Genomic DNA, 18,597 nt, shown 5'->3' on the forward strand with positions numbered 1-18,597 from the left:
TCTTCATTTTCATCTCTCCCCAACTCACCAACACGGTTTCATTGATGGGTCATTTCATCGAACACTTGGCGTGCATATCTACCCAGTTCACCATCACTCACCACCACTAGTTTTCGCTGGGCCATTTCCTCAATAGAAAGCGTGCATACGCCAGCAACTCACCAACAAGGGTGCTTCACATGGCCCTTTCCTGCTTCAACTGCCATGCTTCTCTCCCGACTCACCCACGCGAGATCTTTCGCGTCTTCCATCTCTCTCCCTGCACCTTCCTCAAAACAAGCCTTTTACGTCCGTAACTATCTACACTGCTAAAAGGTTCTTTCAATCAGACAATTGAACATCATTCCGTTTCCGTCGCTAACTCCCTCAAACAAGGCAACAATGGAGAATTTATCTTGGGGATGGGACATTCATATAAACCAAATTAGTGAATATGGGGAAGGGAACACAACCGGGAATGACAGGGATACAAGGTCGCTTAGCAATTTTTAAAGAAAGTGTGAGTAATGTCTCCATCACCTCCTTGTCAAGTAAAGGGTAAAACTTCCTGACCATACTCATAAAATAATATATATCTATGGTTTAGATGAGTGATCTATCAAGAGTTTTTTTTGTCTTCATCAAAATGTTCCTCTCCAACAGTTTTGAAATTAATTTATCGCTCACAAACGCACTAAGAAAAAAGTTTTTTTTCCCAAGTCATAAGAGTTTGTTTCTAGGGATGTCAAAATTACCTACATCCGTGGATACCCGCGGATAAAAACCTGCTACGGGTAAAATTACCCATGCCCACGAGTATCCACGGATTTATTTAATGGATATTTCTACTATCCATGTATTAATGGGGCGGGTACATATATTGATGTATCCATACCCATAGATACCTACCCGATATATGAAATACTAAAATATCTTTTATATGTATATATATTAAATATCTAATGAATTTGTGTATGAGTTATAGTTCTCTTTCAAGTAAACTTTTGCAATGGTAATGACAAAAAGAAGCCCTTCGACCAAAAAATGGGAGAAAATAAGTATTTTCTTCTACACATTGATTGAGTGTAAAGTCCAATCTTAAACTTTATTTTTAATATAATTTTATTTTGAAAAAATATATGTGAGTTCATTTATATTCATGGCTGTCGGGTACCCATTGACATCCTTATTTGTTTCTTAAATTTTTTGTTGGGTTTAGTATCACAAAATAATCCACAAAAAAATTACAAAAATAAGAATAAATTGTTGCAAGAAAAAAACTTAACAGGGGTATTATAGTCAAAGCACATCAAAACCCTAGTCCCCAGCTCTCTCGTATTAATAATCCTCTTTCTTCCTCCAAACCCTAGCCAGTCGTCTTCCTCTGCTGCTCCGCCACTGTTGCTCAGATTCCATTCGCAATGGTACGCTTCGTTCTTCTCTGCTTCCTCTCATTCTCTATCTCTTTCTCCCTAAATCTCAATCCCTCTGTGTTTTCTCATCAAAATGCGCGTTATTTCAGGCTTCCGAGAAGAAATTGGCGAACCCCATGAGGGAAATCAAGGTGCAGAAGCTCGTCCTCAACATCTCCGTTGGTGAGAGTGGCGATCGTCTCACAAGAGCCGCTAAGGTTTCTGCAAAATTCTCTTTTTATTTTTTTTCAATTTTTTCTTATTTGCTTGGATTGGAAGAACCCTTTGATCTGAAATTGTTCTTTTTTTTGTGTTTCAGGTGTTGGAGCAGCTCAGTGGCCAAACCCCTGTGTTTTCCAAAGGTTGTTTTATTGTTTTTTTGCTATTATGGATTGCTTGGTTTGTTTTTCAACTACTAGTACAATGGTGCCCTTTTTGTGTTTTTGTATTTGGTTGGTTACTTGTGGAGCAGAATTATGAAATCTGTTGCATTTATTTTGTTTGATGAAATGTGTTTTGTTTTGTTTTTTAGAAATATAATGTTGTTTTCAAATTGGTTATTGGAGGATTATGGGGTTTTATTGTATGGTTTTTGCTTGATTGCTGGTTGTGGTTATGGGTTACCGCTAGTTCAGTTTTGTTTATACTGTTATAGATGAAAGAGAGACTGAGTATTTATCAAATCCTTATTTCAGATTTTCTGAAGTATAGTATAGTGAATCATTGTAGGCTCAGTTGTGTTTGGGTCAGCTCCCTTTAGAATATATGATTCCTTATTTTTGGCAGCTTTCTGAGAGAATTTCCAAACAATTATTTCTCTGTAAATATATTTTTTCGAACATCTGCTAAATACTGCTAGCTTGAGTGAATACTTGTTGTTTTGTTAGCAGACATGTAAAATCTATAATATTTCCTGTTATAATGGATTTAAAAGCCACATTGATCAATTTCCTGAATTTTTGGGGTACTTGGATGTTGTTAGGATCATTGATTTGATTTCTTAGTAGTTTGGGAATTATAGCAACATCTGTTCTGAATGCAAATATAAAGTAAGGCTCTATACTTGAGTCATCAGCGAGGTCATTTCATTGGACACCTGACTGCCGCTTAGAGCCAAAATGAAAAAACCAGAAGAAGATCCTGGAAACTACTAAATTGTTTCCGAGACACAATATCTGTTGAAATTCTTGTATATGTACTCTGCACTCTAGGTCTACTGAAATTGTATTGAAAGAAAGTCATTTCATTTTCCAAAAGCAAATAACAATTTTGAACTCATTGCATTTGATATTTTCTGTAAGGGTAAATGGCTAATTGATCTTTATTTGTTTTTTCCGTGTCCAAACCTTGTTTGAAGTTGCCGGAATGATTATTTTCTCCTAGAGTTATGTGTCTCAATCTAATTGACTTGTTTTGAACTCAAACCTGTTGTGTTAAAGTCATCTTGCTCACATCTTTGTCCTTATATAAAACAAGTTTTCTAGTTGCAAATACCAATCTGCAAAATGTTCTCACATTTATTTGATATTGGGGCTGTTCCCTCATTGTATTGTTCTTTTTTCTGCTTGTTAACAGCTAGGTACACTGTCCGTTCTTTTGGTATTAGAAGAAATGAAAAGATTGCATGCTATGTTACTGTTAGAGGTGACAAGGCAATGCAGCTTTTGGAGAGTGGTTTGAAGGTGAAGGAATATGAACTTCTGCGAAAAAACTTCAGTGATACTGGGTGCTTTGGCTTTGGTATTCAAGAGCATATTGATCTGGGAATAAAGTAAGCTGGAAAACTTTTATATTTGAGACTGAAATAAATTTTTCATTGTTGTACTTATGTTGTGGTATATGAATCTGTTATAAACTGTTGAAAAACTGCATAATTTGTTTATGTTCATTCATCTACTAATCATTCAACTCTACAAAGAAAAGTGGCTAATGCTTTCAGGAATTTGAAGTTTGGTTGTAGTTGATTCCAATTGTTCTTAACTAGGGGGAATAGGTTTTACATAAGCTTGGCTAGGTGCCTATGTACGTATTGCATATTGATCTATAGTTATGAGTTTCTCTGGTTATCTATGCTGTTTCTTGTAGCTGGAAACTAATTGAAATTCATCGTATGGTTCTGTTTGTATATCATTTTCTTTGTCTACATCAATTGAACTTGTTTATGATTTCCCATTTTGTATGATTTTATTCTAATAATATTCAGTCATCAACAGTTTGTTTTATTTATGATGATGACCATTGTTCCTGTTTCAGGTATGATCCTTCCACTGGTATTTACGGCATGGATTTCTTTGTTGTTCTGGAGCGCCCTGGTTACCGTGTTGGACGTCGTCGTCGGTGCAAGTCTCGTGTTGGGATCCAACATCGTGTCACAAAAGATGATGCTATGAAGTGGTTCCAGGTGAAATATGAAGGTGTGATCCTCAACAAGGCGCAAGCGGTTTTCTAGACCGAGCTATATTGTCTATGGAATTTGCAAGTTTTGTTAATTATAACTTGATGTTTATTGAACTAAGTAGCTTAAATTTCTAGAATATTAATGTGTCTGGTTATGAACTTTTGTATGGAGTTTATTTCTGATCAATTTATTTTTGGTTGATTCATTCACCATCCTATTTTCTTTTAAATCCCATATTCATTCACATTTCACTTTCTCTCCCATCTCATTTCCTCACATTTTTCTTTTTATCTCTGCATTCTTGTCACATAATATCACTGATTTTTCTTTTTTTCTCTTTTCTCTTCTCACTCTTCTAAGGTGGAGGTGGAAAAGAGTGGGGAACACAACATTATTCATTTCAATCTTTCTATTCCTTTTCTGTTATGTCACACGTAACATCTCACTTTTCTCTCTTCCCTAATTTTCTCTGTAGGTGTGGTTTGATTTTTGGTGAGAACATAATTTCCATTTAGTTTTGTCATCTATATAGATATCTTTATGTTGACGCTGAATTGAATGTTTTATGTTTTGCATTTATGTAGTCATTTCTGTTTGATGAACTGATGCCCACATTCTTACACCATGTTTGGTTTCTTTTTAATGTCATTCGCTAAATTTTGGCCTTGTGAGGATGTGATTGCCTGTTAGGTTTTCTGTTTTTGTTGACACAACCAAGCAAACACATCTCAATTCATAATGAATAAGCAATATTTTTGTCATGTTGACCCAAACGCATTAGCTAATTTTGTTACAACTTTTGTACTGCAACTTTTTAGATTTCATGGGTCAAAACCACGTCCAAGTTAGGAGCTTATGTATGTTAGTGTTGCTAAGTATGAAATGAAAAAGATACAAGATATATCGTCATGTTTAAATCGAGATTTGATAGTTCTATCTTTTTGGACTACAAGTGTAACACCCCGATTTCGGTGGCGTCACTTTAGTAACCAAAAGTAAAACTTAATGCGGAAAAACGTGATTTTTTTTTTGATAATAATAAAGACAAGACTGAATTAAACAAAACTCAAATGCGAAAAGCAATAAAACTAATATACAATATATATAACAGCCCCCGCTGTAAGTAGCAACCTCGTCACGAGTAACCTCCAGTGACGGAAAGAAGAAACATGTAACGCCCGTAGGCAATATGTACAAACCGAATATAAAGGTGAAGTGTCCGCAACACCATCCCTCAAAACTGAGAATAAGCTGGCCCATCGGCCTGAAAAGACCTCCTAAGTCCAACCAACTCTCTGTGATTCCCGTAAAGAAACCACACAAAAAGCTATAGGCGGAACTACCCTGTCCCCAAAGAAACAATGAAGCAATGACTATCAGAGTTAAGACTCTACTCCTACACTAATCCTATCTCGAGGAGCTCACACCAGCACTAAAAACTATGTGCCAGCATGATCGTCGTCTGAATCAGAATCCAGAACGACTAAGTCTATATGCACTACCCGTCCTCCCCTCGCAACCGCAATGTGCTCCGGTGCTGGACTCACGGGCCTAGGGCCCGAACCCTGATCATCAATGATCGCAACGGTAGGTGAACTGGAGTCTGAAGACGTCACTCCCACTGGCTCCTCCTCTGAGGGATCCTCCTCGTCTGAAGACAACGGTGGTGGTGGTGGTCCTCCTGCTCCTGGTCCGCAATGCACGCCGGGCGGCAGGTTGAAACTGACGGAGCACCTCCTCAACACTCCCTCTACCAAGAGTCCTCCCCTATCTACTCTATCCTCCATGATCCTCCCGGAGTACGTCGCGCGATGGCTAGCGGGGTCTACCACCCACGAACCGGGGTCATCCTGGTCAATCATCTCGTATCTAATCCCCCCCGAAGGGTGGACCATTGTGAACCAGTCCGCAATGGACATCTGACAAAAGGCGTTGTCCGCCAAAACACACACAGAAGACGCGAGGGTCAACTCCAAAGAACTACGTAGATAATAAACCCAATAGGTACAGATAATAGATAGCCACTTAGGCTTATAGCTAGAGATGACATCCTAGGGTTGCATATTCCACAATCACATAAACGACAATAAAAACACTTAACATGTTCCAAATAGGATTAACAAATAGCAATCACACTCAGCAACTAAGTCAGTATGCATGTTGCATGAAATGATATGACGGTTAACCCAGTTAACCACATGCATTCCAGAAAGGGATGGACATCAAACGGATCAGCCCTAACACCAGCCACGGTGGGACCATTTCGGCCCGCGTGCCTCTTACTCCAACAACCACACGTAGTCAGATCAGCAGTAAACCCGTAGGTCTGCCATTTCGGTCTGCTACAAGAGACGTCTACAAACGCTCTTACACGGCATTCCGGGTCTTATGACCATTTTGGAAACCGACGAGGTCCAGAGTACGTCCTGTGTTAATACCTCATTAATGTTGCATGAATGCAGGATGATTAGTCAAACAACGTCTCCGAATCTCACTCGACACGTCGCCACGTGTTCTAGCTAAATTAAAGTCTCTAAAAGCTTACCCTAAGGTAACAGTCGATTCTGCGACAAAAGACACATCCTCACAACAAACACATAACTCATGATGATCTCCAAATCATCCGACTCATCTCAATCCGATGGTCAAAACTGCTCAACGAGCAAGAGTATCAACATACTCGGGAACTATCAATCCCCCGGACTTATCCCCAGGATAGCCCAACCACACATAGCTGCTCCAACAGCACAAGAGCATCAACATACTCAACACAGCTGCTCCAACAGCACAAGAACATCAACATACTCAACACTTCTCAACTTCCTCAACGATCGGATCCGACGACACTTCTCGTTTTCCAAAAACTAAGATTTGAATCCAAAGCTTCCTTTCGAGTTTATTATCATTAATTGAAGATTTAGAGGTTGTTTAATGTCTTATGAGTTTTCTTTACAAAATAGTATCCTTTAGTCTTATCGCAAATCCTATCAGTTCTCGGGATCTCCTAATCCCCAAATGACTCCAGAGAATGTCTCGATCCATGAAACACCATAACAAGGTCCGAATCTCATTCGTCCTATCAAACTTTCTCAAAACTCTCAAAATAAAATCGGCATGACCTGCCCGCTATTCTCACTTCTCAGAATCTCAGATTTCATTGCAAAAGCATAATTAATTCAGCGCAATCAACCAACATATCATATATCAACATATTATGCAATAACCACGTAGCACTTAGCATATAAGGCATGCATCACACATCCTAAATTACCCACTTAGCACTTAGCATGAAATTCAATCACAAAAGCATTCAGTAGATGAATCATCTACATTGTCAGCCGAAGCCTCAGAAAACATTTTTCCAATCAAACACAAACAAGTGCATAAACAGTAAATCAATGTCGAAAGCATCGACCCTAAGCATTAACTAGAGATTCAGTGAGAAGCCCTCACCTGTAGATTCTCCAGGATTATCTTCTATCACTCCTTCACAATCAAAGCCTTGCTCCTCTGGGAATTCCTCAAAATCACCTTTAGAGCAAAACCACAGAAATACTATTAGAATCTATCGGAAACTAAGCTATCAATACTTACTAAGGTTACACGAAGTAGTTCATACTCCGAGGTACGATAATCTAGCGCGAAAGGACAAGTTTTCGAAAAAGGAATTTTCCTCCTCCTCCCCTATAGGGCTCGGCCACTTTTGGTAATTGTAGGGTTCGATTTTTCTTCGATCAAACTTGGTTCCTATGCTATCATTAGCCGTAACTAAGGGTATTCTAAACTCGGAAAAATTATCGGATCAAAAACTGTCGCAGGGGTATTTTGGTCATGATTTTTAACTTAGAATTTCAAAACTGAAATCCCAAAAAGCAAATTTGACAGGGACGTCACCAACGACGTTTATGACAACTAATCCTACTAGCACTAAGCTAAGGCGATAGTTTTCAGCCTAAAGGTTGAAGCTTTACTCCAAAAATGGGTATTTAAGGCATAAATTGATTCCGGCGGAATTTCGGCGACATAACGGAAAAACTAATCCGACAGAAGTGATCTTGGGCACGTAAGGAAGATGTTTAGAATCAAAAATGAAATATTCAGGATAGTTTTGCAAAAACCTCAAAACTATCAGCTCAGAAAAGTCTACATAAAAGCTATGGAAAAAGCGATCAGAGGTAAGGATTAGCGACTATACCTCGAAACCTTGAAGCAGCAACTGATTAATCAACGATCAAGCAAGGATTGAACAAAATCTCTTCTCCTCCTCCCTTATGCAAACTCGCGGCCTCCTTGGGGAAAATGGGTAAGATATTTGTGTTTTTTTCTCATTCTTGGCTATATATAGAGGTTGGAAAAACGCGGTAAAATGAAAGTTTCGCGAATCTGATTTTTCCGGCTTCATTCTCCGTGAATTCTAAGATATGTTTTGGCGAAAGAATTCCAAAACTAAAATGAGGTCTCCTTGTATTTTTGGTAACTAATGCAAAGTCGGTGTAAAACTATTTTACCCGATAAGTTGCTTTTTGCATCGGATATCGGAACAGAAAACTTCCTTCTGAAGAAAGATTGAAATCATCAAGAGAAATGGGTGTACGCGTGTGGAATCTTCATTTGATGTTCCGAATAGAAAAAGTCCTCATAGTCGGGTGATTCTAGGGTTTTGAAATACCAGGGTTTCGGTTTCGGCAAACTTCCGATGATTGGAATCGGACGTTCGTAGATTCTAGAGTTTCGCCTCGAAACGATTGTGATATATGGAAAAAGAGAAGTTCTAACATTTCTCTGAAGATTTTTGGAATTAACTTCCATCGTGCCTAAAAGTGAAAACTAGCTATATACTAGGGTTTCTGACCTAGGTTTAAGCGTATAACGATCGTGCTATAACTTTTATCGATCATGATGCAATCCTTTGACTTTTCCTGAACTTTCTCCTTCATAAATTTATTTCATTTCGTAAACTCTAGTTCAGGTTTCCCTTCACGATACATCAACCCTAATCGTGAATAGGATTCTATTTACTTGGCATAAGTTTAAAAACTTGGGCCTTACAACAAGCTCCGATTTTATTGAAGTATAGTGTCTCTTGAGACTGGCTTTTGTCTCTTGGCTTCGGGAAGATCATCGTGAAATCTGACTCTGAAGTCACTTTACACTTTCTTCAACATGGTGGTTATGTAGATTGTCGGTATTTCTTTTAACTAATACACCCTCCGGTCACTATTATAAGCAAAAAAACAACTTTTAGATTCATTCAATAAATGATGTATTTAGTCATTGTTATAGACTAGATACATCATTTATTGAATGAATTTAGAAACTTGTTTTTTGCTTATAATAGTGACCGGAGGGTGTACTAGTAAGGTACCCGTGCCGTTGCACAGGTATGCACGGCGATCACTGTGATTTTAACCAACAATAATTATCGATACACATAAATTTATTTATTTGTAAAAGATAAGTAAGTTTTACGTTCAAATGTGTATTTCTAATGATATTCTTGAATATAAGCGAGCATAATAAATTAGAATAGCTTAACTAACAATCATTGCCTCAAAAACAGCAGGGCACAGAACGTTTCTCCGGCAACTCAGAGGCATGTCAGTTACAGTTTGCTGCATCAGATATGGACGTAACATGGGTTCAACGATGTGCTCAGGCGAGAACCCTCACAATCAAGCCGGCTGAAGTATTGCAGGAGGAGTTCAGTCAAATCGGATTGTTTAATTTCAGACTAATCCCGCTTGGTGCGAATGAGGTGCTACTAGAGTTCGAGAATAAGGAAGAGATGGAGAGCACAATAACGGAATGTGCTTTTTTCCTGGAGCAGATGCTTACTGACATAAAACCATGTTCTGAGTTCACGTTCGGCACGGCGCACTTTGTCTGGATTCGTCTGTGGCAAGTTCCGATGGGATTGTGGAATGAAGCTTTCTTTACTGCTGTCGGAAACAAATTGGGGAATTACGTTTTAACTGACACCGCAACGGTCTTGCGACATCGGGCTGATTTCGCTAGAATATTAGTTCGTATGAATCATCCCCTTTTACACTGCTTCACCATGTCTGTTGATGTTGGTGGCACTTCTTGTGTAATTTTGATTGAGAAGGATGTGGAAGCGCATGATTATGGTACTGTCGAGGATATGCCGTCCACGCCGGTAAAAATTTACAACTCTGAAGAAGAGGATGATGACGCAGAAGATGAGGCAAAAGAGGATGAAGCTAATGATGATGATGCTGCGAAAATTCCAGAATTCACACTCGATAAGGATTATGCATCGGCCATTGAAATTGATTCAGAGGAAGAAGATGAAGTCTTCAGGGATGGGGCTTTGGAAGGCTTGCGTTTCTGTGGAGAGGAGGCAGCCCAGCCAGCGACCCATGGCGACGGTGAAATCCCGCCGGAGGCGGAGGCAGGTTTGAGAAAACCGCCAGCAAAGGAGGAGATGCGTGGGGACGTTTCAAATTCGAATGTGTTAATGGCAGCCTTCAATGCAGAAGAGGAACAGAAGGAGCAGTTACAGGATATCATTGAATCAGGTTATTCATTGGAAGAGATTGAGGAATGGAGGAAGAGTTTAAAAGATGAAGGAATGGTGATTAAAGAAAATCATATCTTTGATAAAAAAATTCAAAATCAGAGATTTTCAGTTACAGGTTATTCTTTCAATTCCATTGATTTGCTTCAGAATAAAAATTATTATTGGCCTTTTAATTCCTTCTGCAGGGGCCCACAAAATTATAACAAAAAACAAGGATTTGAGGCGTGTTTGCCTCACCAGTTTAGCAACCAAAAGGAGTTTTTTGGCCTTCACTCAGCTTCTGAGACTACAATAGCATATGAACAAGGAAAAAGCCGGGACGTTTTTGTGCATACCACTCCAAACCAGATAATCAGACATCACATTTCAATCCCTTCTCCTGTGTGTGCCTTAGCATCGACTGTGACGCCATCACAAAATCAACAACTTACGTGTTCTCCTGGCTGTGAAGTTCCAACTGATTCTGTAACACCGGGTTTGGAAACACCAAATACAAATTCCTCACAAAAAAGTTCACAGCGTGGTCGACCAAAAGGAAGCAAGAATAAGCCAAAACCTTTGCCTGTTGATTTTTTAGAGCCTGTACAGGGAGAAGATGGAGTGACGACACGGGCTCAGAGAACTTGGTTACTCGGAAAGCAGTTGGGTTTGAGACCGCGAGGCTCGGAAGCGTTGATGCTCCGTGGTTTAGAAGCTCAAATTCGCCAAAACCATCCCCATCTTACTTGACATGTCAGGCTCATGGTTCTCTTAGAATGTTTGCGGCTTAGGCGGATCAACAAAGGGGGAAGTTTGTGAAGAGAGCAGTTTTACATTGGTTCTCCAGCTTTGCTGTTTTTGTTTGTTTGTTGCTGGTGCCTTTGTGCTGTTGTTTTATTTGTTGTTGTCACTGTTGCTGTTTGTTGCTGTTGTTGCTGTTGCTGTTAGGATGTGTTTTCCTGTTGCTGTTTGTTGCTGGTGCTGATGTTGTTGCTGTTGGTGTTACTGTTACGAAATTGACTGTTGTGTTGTTGCTGTTGCCTGTGTCTGCTGCTGCTGCTAATAAATCGTTCTGGCCTGCTGTTGCTGCTGATTTACGTTGGCTATGATGCAAATTGAAGTAGATTTTGAGATGCAAAGGGTCATGGTTTGAGATAGTGCTAATTTTTTGTTTCAAGGATTGTAGTGCTTATTTGTATTAGTGCAGAATGACTATCCCATAATTGTGGTACTCTTTTTCCTTGCTTGGTTTTTATCCCATTGGGTTTTTCCAAGTAAGGTTTTAATGAGGCTCCTTCTTGGGATTTCGACTATATCATTCTGTGGGTTGGTGGTGGGTTTTAGCACAGCTCAGGTTTCTTTGTTGCTTTTGGTTCTGTTATTTCAGATTGTACTTGGCTCATGCCTAGAGTGTTTTTGGCTCTGGTTTTTATAATAATATTCTTTTCATTTTAAAAAAAAAACAATCATTGCTTCTAAGCAAAAGCATGCTATTCAGCCTTACTACTATAAATATTGCGTGGAACAAAAGTGATTGAATCACAACACCCATGAGGTCAGTGATCCAAATTTGATGACAGAATACATTATAACCTTACAAACAGTTATATCCATGTAAACTAAAAATCCAAGCAAACATGTGTGAAAGAACAAATAATTGTAATTTGGCTTAAATACTCTGGAGGTCCTTGAAATTGTCTGGCGTATGAAAATAAGTCCTCGAAATTTTTTTTTCCGATTCCGAATCCCTGGAAATTTTTTTTAATCAGAATAAGTCCATACTCGTGTTTCCAGCCTATGTGGCTCAATTTTTGTTGAGTCATTTATTCCACGTGGCTTTTAATTTTTTTTTTAAGTACACATGGATTAAAAAAAATAACATTAAACATTTAAATTTAAAATTAAAAACCTTGTAATTTTGAACCTCCAGAGTATTTAAACCTTGTAATTTTGATTTAGATTTGATAAATCCAAACACCATATGCATACGGTGGCCACTTGAATCGTTGAGAAGAACCTTTCTTGAATCGAGTAGTGACGACACAAAGGTTGAACCTTGGCAAATGATTGGAGCATCCACAGCCCCTACAATAACCAAAGAAATATTAAACTAAGGTAAAAACAATATCAAGAAAGCAGGTGATAATTAAGGGATAACATTGAACAATGTTAGAACATAAATCTCCCAAGTCAAGTGATACTTGTAAAGTAGAATTGATGCTAGCAACCATGAATTGATTAAGCAACAACAAAAGAAATGCTTTTATGGTTTAATGAGTTAGTACTTAGTACAGTTGTAGTATAAGAAGATCAAAAGAAAGAGTAGAAGATTTGAAGTGATATAAAGAAATGAGTGAAATAGTAAATAACTCACAATATTTTGAATTTCATATGATTTGTTGTGACTTTGTAGAATCAAGAGCTGAAACTTGTATTTCCATTGCAAGCTAAATACATAAGATAAATTATTTAAGTCAGAAGGAGTAGCTTTAAACTTAATGTCAGCTCATATTTATAAACTTTTTAGCAAGAATATTTTACTGATTAGTCCAAATTACAAAGCATTTGTTGTAATGAGTTCAAAATACAAACTAAATCTCCAAAAAGTAACACTTCAGCAAGTTGTAAATTTGGACAACAAAACATGGTGCATCGGCCCTGCAAATAATATGAAATGTGGTTATTAATTTGCCATTCAATATTAATATGCTAGTTTATAATGGGTTTAGAATCACTTACATGCTGAGGAAGTTGAGAACTCCCAGGTGAGAAAAAAACTTCTTCCACAATATGTAAACATACCAAAAAGCCTATATCATATTCAAATATGAATATTAATAATAGGGAAAGTGCAACTTGTATAATGTTGCTTTGGAAAGTTCAAACAAACTTAATGAGCTCTAGCTCCATGAGAAAATTTTAGTAATAAAGTTTCTTAAAGACTCTTAATAGAAAACATGTTATCTTATAATGGATTTAGATAAACTTACAGGATTAGGAAGTTGAGAACTCCCAAATGAGGACAAAATACTTCTTCCGTGTCAAGTAATCATGTAAGTGCACCTAAAACCCTATATATTTTGAAAACATAAATATTACTTGCTATGGAAAGTTATAACAAACAAAGCTTTGTCTCCAAATTTCAATGGTGTAAAAAAGTAGCAAACTTGGTAGATAATGTTGCAAAAAACAATGCATTTGCACAGGTAAATAATTGTGACATGTAAATATTTAACCATTCTAAACTAAAGCAAATATGGCTGTTATATTAGCACAACTTTCATACCGGAATGAAGTTTTATTATGATATATATCAAAAACCTGAAAAATAATATTCATATGGAATAGTTAGTTCCCTAACGATATATAATATATATAGTTAAATTATGAAAGACCTCCTTGAACACAACATTAGTAGTTTTGTTTAAGGGTTTTCCTTCACTATCATGTATTAAGATCTTCAAACCTTGTTTACTTTGAACTCTAGAAAAGGCCACATACAATTGACCATGACTAAACACCGGCTTAGGCAAATACACTCCAACATTAGCTAGTGATTGGCCCTGTGACTTGTTGATAGTCATAGCATATGAGACAATTATGGGGACATGCACATTCTAGTAATGTAAGTCACAACTCCCTTGTTCTTTCCAGAGATTTCCTTAGCTCCAATAACATGATCTGAAAGGTGTGTAACAATCATTCTTGTGCCATTGCATAATCCTTCACATTGGTCTAAATTTCTCATCAACATGATTGGTGTACCAATTTTCAATTTGATCTTGTGATTAGGGAGACCAGAAGTTCTAAGTGAATTCAGAAACTCAGGTGTAAGAGTATGAAGTATTGGATTTTGAAGTGCTTCTGATTTGTCAATTGAATCAGAGCTCAAATATTCTCTTTCATTACCTGGTATTAATGATAGAACATAATCATTAAGCTTGTCCACAACCTCAATTGTTGATGCAAGAATAGCTCTAGAATTTAAATATTCTTCTTTCAAGTAATTTTCTGCCAAATCTGGATAAGTGCTTTGCACTATAGCACATATAGGATCATCAAAATTAACAATGAGGAATGATTCAAAGCAAAACTTGTGTGACATTGGAGCCTCATCCCATATAATTAGCTTAGCCACTTTCAGTAATCCTGCCAATTCACTTCCTTGGTGAATATTGCAAGTTGAGTTCTTTGATGTAGGCACTGGGATAGCAAATTTAGAGTGTGCTGTTCTTCCTCCTGGCATCAATAAAGATGCTTTCCCACTGGATGCTACAGTCAAAACAATCTCTCCTTTTGCACGTAAAGCTGAAGCTAGTGTCTTCCACATAAATGTTTTTCCGGTACCACCATGACCATATAAGAAATACATCCCACCCTGCTCGTCAGAAACTGCTTTCATAATTGTGTCAAATATATCCCTTTGCTCATCTGCAACGTATGAACAACAAATTAAAATATGTGTTACGAAAATATGAAAGATAAAAAATAAATAGTTTAACATGATATAAAATTGCACAACCTGTGAGAGACTTGAAGTAATTCTAGAACTCCTCATTCAATTTAGTTGTATCATAATCACGTTCAGCATATATGAGCTTGTTTCCTAAACGATTTGTGACATATCCTTGTGGATAAGGCATTGATGGGAAATCCTTCAGACTTCTTCTATTTGATTGAAAATTATTTGGTAGCTTTCTTTGTTGATAAAGAACATCTTCCTAGCTGCAAGTCTACCAAAAAAGAACAGAAAATAAATATGAATTATATCAGATTTTATAATGAACTTTAAGCAAATAATTGTGTTACAATATGGTATATGAAGTATAAAAGGACTAATTGTTTACCTTGGATATTTGATAGCTTTCTTTGTTGATAAAGAACATCTTCTGATAGCCATTGCCATGTTTGCTGCCACACTTTCTCAGGTCTAGTAATGTTGTTGGAGATTAGCTATCTTAAAAATAACTTTCTTAAATAGTGACCTGGTCCCGAATCTTTCGCTTCCTTAATAGCTGCAATATACTATCTATCATCTTCCAAGAATCCCATTGCAATGCATGCCTCGCGAAAAGTAGGATGTAGAATATCGCCCACAGTTCTGATGTCTTCATAGCTACATGGTCCCTTAACAACAGCCAACATCATTCTCAAGTAAAAAAGTTCACCAGAAATTGGAGGAACCCAATTAAGTCGTCCAACAGTGTAACCCCGCTTCCTAAGTTGCCAACATCTTTTTTTTGCCTTGTAAACAAACTTTGACACAAACTGTGCATAAGTCAAATTTCTACCTTCATGATTGGTTTTTTTCTTGCTCCAATGTCACACAAGTTTTGCTTTGAAGCATTAGATAAAAGTCTTAGAGATATCATGAATTTCTCTAATAATGTAAATGCTCCTTTTGCAGGAAAAATGATTGTCTTTGGGGGTGACTTCAGACAAATTCTTCCAGTTATACCAAAAGGTAGTCGTTCTGATATTGTCAATGCAACAATTAATGCTTCATATCTTTGGGACTATTGTCATGTATTGAAACTCACAAAGAATATGCATTTACAAAATGATCCAAATAATTTGCAATCAAATAGAAGAAGTCTGAAGGATTTCCCATCAATGCCTTATCCACAAGGATATGTCACAAATAGTTTGGGAAACAAGCTCATATATGCTGAACGTGATTATGATACAACTAAATTGAATGAGGAGTTCTAGAATTACTTCAAGTCTCTCACAGGTTGTGCAATTTTATATCATGTTAAACTATTTATTTTTTACTTTTAAGAGAAATAAATACCAATCGGCACACTTCCAAATTATTGGAGGAGGTTTCAATCTTGCTTTATATCTTAATAAGACACTTACAATCTCATATGCATCATCTTCTTTGAGGAAGGAGCTAATTGATTTCCTTTTCTTGCTCATTAGGGAATCCTACAGATAAAATCATGTGTTAAAAGTTTATAAATCCAAACCTTTTTTCATAAGATGGATCAAAAGATACCTCATCAACTTGCAATTTGTCCCTTATGCTTTCAATGGTCTTTTCATTATCTGAAACTCCTGTGACAGAAAACTGTTTGTAGTCGGGTTGAACCTTAACTTTAAAGGCAAACAGTTTTCCAAGAATGCAATCAATTGGTTATGGAACAGCCATGGCATCAAATTCACCTTCCTACATAATGACGAAACAATTAATCTCCAAAAGAAACATGCATAAGACTTTAGTGTAAGTTGTGTAATTGTATATACTAACATCAAGAAGTTGCTTCTTAAGATCAATAGCAGTTTGCTTCACTAATTGGATACACTCTCGATCCCATAGCACAAATTTTGAACTATTATTGTTATGGGATACCATAACTTCAACCCTAAATCTGGAAATACATACATTATACAATTAGTAAAGCATATCATATGCAAAAACGCATTCATCAAAACATAGATAGTGATTAAAGTATATAACCTTGGAACTGTTTCAGTGTTTTTTTTCCCACATTTTGGACAAGTGAATGGGTAGACTTGAACAATCTGCCTTCCTATTTCACTTAAAGCATGCTTCATAGCTCCAACCATTTCCAACACACACTTTATCTATTTTGGCAACAGTTACTACATAGCATTTCTATCAAATACAATTCATGATCAAATTTGTAGTTGTGTATTAAAAAAATTGAAGATGACATAAAAACAATGCAAAAAAATTTATGTTTGAACCAGATACCTTCTGAACCTCATTAAGCTAAGACAAACTTTTAACAATATCATTTTGCACAAATTTCTCTTCACTTGAAAATTGAGAGCATGAAGAGAATTGAGACATTTTTTGACTGTAAGATTCATTGACACATGTTGAGCCCAACCTATAAAATTGTTAGCAATTTAAAGAGACGTGTAATAGACTCAAAAATATAAATATAACAAAAAAAGTCATCTTGATAAAACTATAACCCGAATCTAATAAAAGATGACAGAATTGTACCTATTTTTATACTCCTGAATCTCTGCAAGAGGTTCATCAATGAACAATTTCGAACAATACATTGAGTTTTGGATGGTTGTTGGATATTTCCCTGCAAAAAAAATAGTGATTTCCATATTTCAAAAGTTAGTACAACAAAGTAAAAAAGCATCAGAGAATTTAAATATAAATTAATAAAACAAACCATTTGTCTTTTTTAATTTATCTTTGCAAGAGAAAGCAATATGATAACAGGACCTTCTACATGTGTTTCTAGAAAACTTATCATCCTAGCTTCAAAGTTCTCCCACAAAGTACAATGAAGAGTATTGTTCCTTCACAAGAGAATAGAGAAAAATAAATGAATTTAAAATTGTACTAATCAATTACATAAGTTGCTAAAAAATAGAGTTAATAATCCTATAAATTTATAACCTTTCATCCTTTAAGACCAATACCACCCTTTTTGGCACACTCTCCTTTTGAATTTGTACGACATCTGACAATTCACCAATCACATCTACAAATAAAACATAAGTTACAACATAACTTCTATTAAAAAAAGAATCCTAAAAAAGTAACCGTTGTCACACCAAATAACACATTACCTACTAACACTTCAGTAGATGCACCTCCAGCTAAGATGTCATCAAAGGGAGTGAAGTAATAAATATTATGAGGTATCTCAGGAATTTGACGCGCTTGCACTATTGTCCCTTTCATGAAAACTAATTTGTAAGGATGATTTGAAGTCCTAAATTGACCATCATTGTGGTTAACCTCAAAGTTTTGAACAATATAAGTGTTGTCCTCCTTAAGCATTGACTTCCACTTGTCAATATCAAATTTTTTCACTACAGCTGTAATTTTTCCTCCCTGCAAAAGTAGGAACATAAAAATCTCATAGTCAATAAGTGTAGTATTAGAAAATGAACATGAAGCCTCAGTTAAGGAAACTACCTTTTGATCCATAAATATCATTTCCATTGCATTCACTTTCGATGACTTCTCAACAACCCAAAGATTAGTTATTCTTACTCCCAATTTCCATGTTTCTTTTGAATCATCAACTTCAGCAATCGAGCTAGTCTTACGTGCCATACCTTGCAGGGAGAATGGCAACACAAATAAGGCTTCTAAATCTAAAACCAAATAAAAGAATAATATTTTGGAAATCATATTTGGCTTCAAATCTTCACAATCTTCAAAATCTGACTCAAAAGTGACTGTGAACAATGTTTTGTGAAGGGATTTTTTTTTAAATATAAGAGGTGAAACAGTGAACAATGTGCACCGCTCAAAAGTGTGAGCAAAACCCCACCATACAAAG

The 18,597-nt window shown here is 36.6% G+C and overlaps 1 protein-coding gene and 1 pseudogene across 1 annotated transcript; one reads left to right on the top strand and one right to left on the bottom strand.

The window, feature by feature from the left end:
- The first annotated feature begins 1,273 nt into the window (after positions 1-1,273).
- Positions 1,274-3,994, top strand: LOC130721436 (60S ribosomal protein L11). Its single transcript, XM_057572236.1, has 5 exons — positions 1,274-1,403; positions 1,502-1,609; positions 1,711-1,753; positions 2,967-3,162; positions 3,645-3,994. The coding sequence occupies exons 1-5, from the start codon at positions 1,401-1,403 to the stop codon at positions 3,838-3,840; spliced, it is 546 nt and encodes a 181-aa protein (XP_057428219.1). The 5' UTR covers positions 1,274-1,400; the 3' UTR covers positions 3,841-3,994.
- A 9,671-nt stretch (positions 3,995-13,665) lies between these two features.
- On the bottom strand, positions 13,666-18,368 carry LOC130719372 (uncharacterized; annotated as a pseudogene).
- Positions 18,369-18,597: the final 229 nt, after the last annotated feature.

The sequence above is a fragment of the Lotus japonicus genome, chromosome 5 (assembly GCF_012489685.1).
Source record: "Lotus japonicus ecotype B-129 chromosome 5, LjGifu_v1.2".
NCBI classification, from domain to species: Eukaryota; Viridiplantae; Streptophyta; class Magnoliopsida; order Fabales; family Fabaceae; genus Lotus; species Lotus japonicus.

Bases quoted from the DNA above. Each gene is read 5' to 3' on its own strand.
- LOC130721436 (XM_057572236.1), top strand. The intron at 1,754-2,966 runs GTTGTTTTATTG...GCTTGTTAACAG, and splicing joins AACCCCTGTGTTTTCCAAAG to CTAGGTACACTGTCCGTTCT. The intron at 3,163-3,644 runs GTAAGCTGGAAA...TTCCTGTTTCAG, and splicing joins CATATTGATCTGGGAATAAA to GTATGATCCTTCCACTGGTA.